A 7,206-nucleotide genomic window follows, 5' to 3' on the forward strand; every position below is an offset into this window, starting at 1 on the left:
AATATGGCTTAACAAAGATTGTTTTTTACATTCAAAATATGTTATCAGCATGTTTTATTCGGTTAAGCAAAATATTTGCTTTAATAGCAACTGATAACTCTGACCAGTCCGGCTGCATGGTGGACGGGAAAAAAATCAATATAAGGCAAAATAAAGGAAATGATTTGCTTTATAAATTGCAACTAGACATACACTCCGTTGTTTCTTCATCATATATACATCTCCACTGTTTTTGCTCTGCTCTTAGGATGTTCATGATAATGGCAGGCAAGGAACAAAGCTTCAGTAATCCACTTGTAAATTGTTCATGGCTACCGTGACGCAGGATAGCTTCCTCAGTCTTCCTACATCGTCTCTTCTTCTGTGTTGGAGGTGGGAGTCGGCCGCTTCTCCTCCGTCTCTCCCAAGTTGAACCTCTGCAGCAGTTCCACTGCAAACAAGGGCACCACCTGGCCAGCAGAAGACAGTGTAGTACACAAATCAGTATGCTTCTGAGGACCTCTACTGGTGATCGAAAATGTTGCCTCTACGCTCAGACTGACAGGGAGCAGTCACACAGGAATTAGTGTATCAGGGTCTGCCTGGATTGTAAAACATCAAAGAATTGATATACTGTTCAACATGTTTTAAAAAGCGCAGAAGTTTGTAAGTCCAAGCTTGTTTGGCACTTGAGGAATTTAAATGTCTGATCAGTCCTTTGACAGCACTGTTTACATCACTCCAGGGCTGTGCAAAGTGGGGCCCGCAGGCCAGAAATGGTCCACCTTAAGGTTCAGTTTGGACCACCATGTGTTTCTAGCAAAAAAAAAAAAAAAAACCTGAAAATTATTTTGAAAAAATTCTAATGTAGATCACTGTTTATGCTGTTTTATGTTTTCTGAGGTAAAAATGTATTTTTAAATATGTTGGATCCCTAATTATTTATTTTTCATAGTCTAAGCACAGCAGGCGTGTGAGTGACACTGCACAGGAAGTCAGTCTGCTCAGAGAACTTGGGATCCTTGTACCATTTTGCATCTTAACAAAACAAAACAATACAATAGGTCTTTGCTTTTGGCCTGAGGCCCACCATTAAATTTCAATTTTGGGCCGCCAAGGGAAAGAGATTGGGCACCACATCTCAAGTCTGAGTGTAACTCTGGTTTCTCTCACTTCATAGAAAAAAAAGACAATTTAAATTGAGAAAAGTCCAAAAAACTCTAATTGTGATTTCATCCTCCCGAGACAGACGGGACTCAGTAACTGATAAAAAAGCCAATTTGTAAATTCTCTAATAATAATAAAACAGTAGAAAATCTAAAGGGAGCGTTTAACAGTGTTGAGAGTCCTTGTGAGGTAAAAATTTTAATGTGAAAAAGCATTTCTGAACTGCATCCCTGACTTACAGGGCAGATATAAAATCAAATCACGTGCATCCAGGGTACAATCTTAGCCCGTTTTCCACCCACCTGCGCCATGATCAGCTTCCTGGTTTTAAGTATGCTGGGGTCTGGAAACTCCTCTCCGAAGCAGAGCTCAATCTCATAAGAAGGTGCCGGCCCCTTCCCCTGTAAACAGCTCTGGAGCTCTGTACACAAACATTTCATATTGGAAAATTCAAATGTGAGAATATAAACATATTGCCTCTTTCCATCGAGCAATAATGTGACATTTTTTATCCTTTTTACTCCCAAACAACCTGCCTCTCTTTGAATAAATCATATTCTGTTCCAGATAGAGTTATATGACTTACTGGTTGCTAATGAGTTCAAACTACTTTCTGGTAGCTGTTGTTGCATATTTATTTTTTGTTCTGTTCAGATATGCACGCACTGCCTCACCGTTGAGAAATGCAGGTATATCGAGCAGTTTGCAGGTCTTCTCTCGCTCCAGCTTGTTGGGCCGGTCAGTGTGCTGGGCCATGGGACCGCTCCAGTACACCCTGCCCTGGCAGAACCGTTTGATGAACACCCCATCTGGGGCCACCCATAATAGCACACCCTTCTCCAGATGACAAAGAAGGCGGTTCATTGCTTCAGCCATGCATGACGGCAGGGATACGGAGCCCGGGGAAGGGAAGGAGAGCTGCTGGGCGGTGCAGGGCCCGTAGATACGTTCGTTTCCCAAGGGGACGCAACCCTGAATGATGAAGCACCCGTCTGGACTCCTGGTGGTTGCTTTCATCACCCTCTGGCCGTGGTACAACAACGTCACCTCCATACGAAAGTCTGCGCACACAAAATGCAATTTGTGTGCCAGGTCATGCAGTGCAAAGGCCAGTGCCACGTTCAGTCGGCTCTGTTTCTGTGCATATTCCCACAAGCTTTCTTACCTGATATAGAGAGTGCAGGGCTGATGAAGGTCATCGGAGAAGGGCTCTGATTTTGAGGTTTTTGTCCTGTGGGCTCACAGTACATGTGCTCCCTCATCAGATTCTCTAAAGGACAGAGACATTACAAAGTCACTACTTTCTCAATCCTATATGTATACAAGCAGATTAGATTAGAAGATTGTTGAATTCCACCACCATGGGCCTGTGGGCCCGACATGGGGTCGTGATGAGGCTGCGTTTGGGTCCTATTTGAGCAAACCGAATGGTTTCAATTAGATCCATATAGGCCCCAAATACGTCTGCCCATGTGGGCCAAAGATGGGGCAAAGGTGGGGCCCTTGAAGGCAAACATTCAAGTCCCATCCCACATGGTACACTTACTTAAACCCATGATTGGGACAAGGCCAACTACAAGAAGTGATCCATATTGGACAAAAGAGAGTCTTCTTAGCCTATAGCCACACTTTTACTAGCTTTTTTTTATCAGTCGCCCCTGCAATGATATCATGCCATAGGAGTTTCAGTTGTGGTGACAAGACATTTGTTTTCTTGTTTGTGACAATCCCAATGCCAGGCTAAAGCAGTACTATGCCAACATGAATATTTTGACCAGGATAAAAAGTTCAATGTTAAATCCATGAGGGAGGTTTGCCTTTCTGGCATTTATGTGCATGTTCCTCAACAACCAGTCAATAAAACTGGACCAGTTTGCATGTGTAAGCCTTACCAGTCAGTGGTTTTCCTTCCTCTTTGCTTGCTTGAAATGATGCGTTTTGATTCTGAATCTGCAAGAACAGAAACTCAAATTAGGTGCACATAGCATGAGGTTTATAGCTAAGACTTTTTTTGAAGGAAAAGATGAATTTTTATGAAATCTGACTTTCCCCCAAACCCCAAAAGCTGAGTTTCCTGCTCCTGCTGAAGGCACTGTTGTTCACCACAGTGTAAAGTCCTCAGTTGTGGACAGCTCAGAAAAATGTTTCCACGAACGCAAGTCCCCCAAAGCAATTACATAAACAATACATGGTTAAACCCCCCCTGTGCGTGGGATTTTAACAGTTTGGACTTTAATGATTCATGGCAGTAAAAAAAAAAAAAAAAAGACAAAAGAAAGACCTGCAGAGAATGGTTTCACCTAAACTTTTTACTGGAATCATCTCATTTTTCTAGAAACAAAATTTAGGCCATTCAAGTCTGATTTTCATCTCTGACTTGTTTAAAGACTGGACAGATGTACATATTTTGTTTATTTTCTTGCATGAGAAGGCAGATTCCCTGGTAATAATAATAATAATAATAATAATAATACAAGGGGAATAAAAAGCCCTATTTTTCTATTTATTAAGAAACTGACTGCACTCACACAATGTTCTTAGCATGAAGTTCGGAGTTACATTTTGCCAGTTTGCAGCTCATTGGCTGGATGCTTTTAGTTTACCTGTCTGTCTGGAAAGGCAGGGCTCCGTGCGGACCTCTTAGCCTGGATGATGGCTTGATCCTTTGTCTGGGGCGGCTCTGAGGAGCAACGAGCAGGAACAAAAATGAGACTCAAAAATGACTTTTTATATTGGTGCAAAAGCAGACGCAAGGATTGCAAAAAGGTCAGAAACCGTAAAAAGCCTTTCATTCCTTGTTTTGTTTGCTTTGATTTACCTTTTTTCTCTCATTTTTTGCAGTTTCTGTATTACCAGGACACAGCTGCTCAACAGCTCAGATATGATCAATAAGATGAAAGGAAAGGAGCAGTTTTCTTTGTTTTCACCTGCTGGCCTGGCTGGCCCATTGTCCTGCTGAATAAGGTAGACTTTATAGGGTTCAGTGATGTCCAGCTGGTTGCGTTCAGGGACCTCCTGGAAGTCTGTGCTCTTGTTGAGTGCACAGCGGAGACGGGTCTTCCACATGGTGGGGTCAGCTTTATCTCTCCCCTCCTTGAACTTGCCCTTGTACACAGCCCAGGCCTGGAATGAGAGGACTGAGGCATTAGATGCTTATGCATAAACAAATATTTGAAGAAGAAAAAAAAAAAAGATTTGATGAAAAAGAAACTGTTTGGAGAAGTTGTGAACACCTGGTTGAACGCACTGTATTTCAACAAATACACAAATGCAGTGTTATTCTGTTTATAGGGAATCCCTGAAATCTATGTTGTTCTGTTAATTATCTTTAACTAAATCCATAGAAAGCATTGTGGAAGCAGCTAAATGAATGTGCACTGTAAGAAAATCCTTATTTCATTTTTCAGAGTTTATCAAACTGTTGCTGAATAATGTGTGCTGGTTGTTCATTACGTAAAGGAGAAGAAGTCTCCCTGATTGAACTTGAGTGAACTTGAAAAAATGAGTTCAGTAGATATCAAGATATGGAGTTCAGCCAGTAATTGTTAAGTTAATTTGTTGGAGTGGCTTTCTGTTTAGTTCCGCACATACCGCACAGTCTACGCTTTCAGATCAGTGATGTTAGTGAGGAGCCTTGGTTTTTCATCTGTTGCCATGGTGCCTTACAAATTAAAAGTGGTGGAATTGGATGTCTGTCTTCAGCTTGGCATTGCTCTACATCTTCTCCTTAAGTAGTGAAATGGTTCTGATTGTATCAAAAGTAACAAACCTGTTACTTAAATTCATGATAAGATGCAAAATTCGATCAATAAGATTTCTCTTGGTAGGACCACAGGTAAAAAATCTGTTATTCTTGGACCAGTGTCCAACCTTTACACAACACAGTCTTGCAACAAAACACTGCAAGACAGCAGAAGAGGCAACTTCTTACGAAAGTTTACTCAGTCTATCTACGACGGCACCTGAACGCATCATTCCGGCACACTTCCGAAACTAACCCACAGCTCAACCCTACAGTATAATCAGATATTTTTAAAAATAGGATAAAAATAATAATAATAAAAAATAAATAGATAAATAAAATAAAATAATAATAAATGTATTGATATTTTTGAATGCAGGCGAATCCATTTTGTGTGAGAACTTTTGGCTCTTGTCTATTTGAAACTGCTGACACTTTGGCAACGTGATAACTGACCAGGATTAAAAGGACATTTTAGAACACGAGCCATTCCTAGTAAATATTTTAAAATAGTTTGGCAATTAACAACAAACTAGCTAGACTGTACTATCCTTAACTTAGTCTACAACTAATTATAAACCTGTCTCCTAAGTTAGTAGCTCAACATGGCCCAATGTGAGAGGAAAACTGTTTTATTTTGCATCATAAAGTCTTTAAACATAAATGAATACATTGGGCCAAAAGTGATCATTTGATCTTATCAGAGAGTCGACGTGGATCAGTTTCATTCTCATAAGAAATTCCAAACCGACTAAAACTGACCATAACTCCCAGCTGAGGTCACAAAAATCCACACATGATGTTTTAGATTAGAAAGTGTCGACCTTGAAGAGAGCTGCATCCGCCGTCTGTCTGTAGTCCTTCTTGGCTGCGTGCTTCCACGGGATCCTGAACATGGTTTTGTCCTCATCTTCCCAGCACAGTCCTTCATATTCCCCGCTCTCTATCTGGGCTATCAGCCACTCTTTCATGTGCATCTTGGCCCCTGTCCCCATCTTCGGCTCAGACTGTCTCACAGGAACCGAACTTCACCCTCAGATGTCAGATACATGTGCAGTGTCGCCCGAGCCGTTTAATCACGTCCCCACCTTGCAGACGGAAAAAAAATCACTATTTGTGCTGAAGCTTCACAGATGACTTTAATCACAGGAGTATCATGATATAACACAACAATTAAATGAAGTTTATAAAAGTTTAAGACAAGCAGTCGTCGCGTAAACTTTAACGCAGAAGTCCTACCTAACATTAAGTGCGCTCTTCGGAGCGAAAGCGAAAGTTTGAAGCTGCTTTCATACTTTCGGTTTCCCCCGCTTTGTAACTTGCAGAGAAAGTTTAATCATTTCCAACTAAGGTGTAAGAGGGAGGGTGATAAACGAGAAGGCCACTGGATCACAGATCGGTTAGGGACTGTCTGCATGTGAACAGAGTTCATACACAAGCGCATACACATGTCAATTTTCTGTTGCCAGAAGGCAAAATAAAGCGTGACTTTCCGCTTTGTTATGTGACCACAAAACTCACCTCCTAAATACCGAAGACTCCTTACAGTGTTAGAGAAGATTAAAGCAATTAAAGCAGATAAAGAGAACAACAATGTAAAGGCAAATAACCTTTGTACTCCACGACAGTGCTTGAAAGAATTAAGTTGTTTTCTTAATTGGGAGATTCATTTTCCATTTACCCCCGCAGGAATCAGCACGTGGGCAACAGCACCAGTGTGCATTAATCACATAGAGCAGTGTGAAGCATCCAGAACCGCACTCACACGCTCACACACACACACACAGTCACACACTCACACACACACTCACAGGCAGATATGCTGCTAAGACTCAGAACGAAACATCCATGTGAAAATGAAAGTATGTGGGCGTAAAGGATTTTTTTTTTCTCTCATGGACTCCGACGCCTCCATGCAGCGTTTATGATGCTGAAGAAGTGGCAATTTCTCCACATCAGGTAATGATACTGAGCTGGCGGACAATAAAAATCCAAAGTTCAGACTGATAAGAAAGAGTGACATAACCATGTGCAGGCAAACCGGCTGCGTGCTTGTTTTTTCCCCAGCAGGGGGCAGTGTACATCTGTGAGTGACCCGTTCGCTTTTTAATGAAACAGCAACTGTGAATATGACATGCATTTAAAATTACAATGTCAAATTAAAGTTTTATTTGTGCCATTGTCAGAGGAACAGTTCAATTAGCTGGCTTGTCAGTCACTGGTACTCTTTACTGGTCAGGCTGGTCTGGGATATGAGGCTACTGGAACATAGGATGCCGAAAGTCTGCCTCATGATGTCTCATAACAGCTTGCAGGTG

At 41.5% G+C, this 7,206-nt stretch overlaps 1 protein-coding gene across 1 annotated transcript; it reads right to left on the reverse strand.

The window, feature by feature from the left end:
• Positions 1 to 53: 53 nt before the first annotated feature.
• Positions 54 to 6,112, reverse strand: irf10 (interferon regulatory factor 10). Its single transcript, XM_076740524.1, has 8 exons — positions 5,713 to 6,112; positions 4,074 to 4,269; positions 3,750 to 3,826; positions 3,039 to 3,096; positions 2,312 to 2,416; positions 1,821 to 2,207; positions 1,449 to 1,567; positions 54 to 449 (listed from the first exon to the last, which is right to left on the reverse strand). The coding sequence occupies exons 1-8, from the start codon at positions 5,881 to 5,883 to the stop codon at positions 345 to 347; spliced, it is 1,218 nt and encodes a 405-aa protein (XP_076596639.1). The 5' UTR covers positions 5,884 to 6,112; the 3' UTR covers positions 54 to 344.
• Between the last annotated feature and the right edge of the window lie 1,094 nt (positions 6,113 to 7,206).

The sequence above is a fragment of the Chaetodon auriga genome, chromosome 10, assembly GCF_051107435.1.
Source record: "Chaetodon auriga isolate fChaAug3 chromosome 10, fChaAug3.hap1, whole genome shotgun sequence".
NCBI lineage: Eukaryota > Metazoa > Chordata > Actinopteri > Chaetodontiformes > Chaetodontidae > Chaetodon > Chaetodon auriga.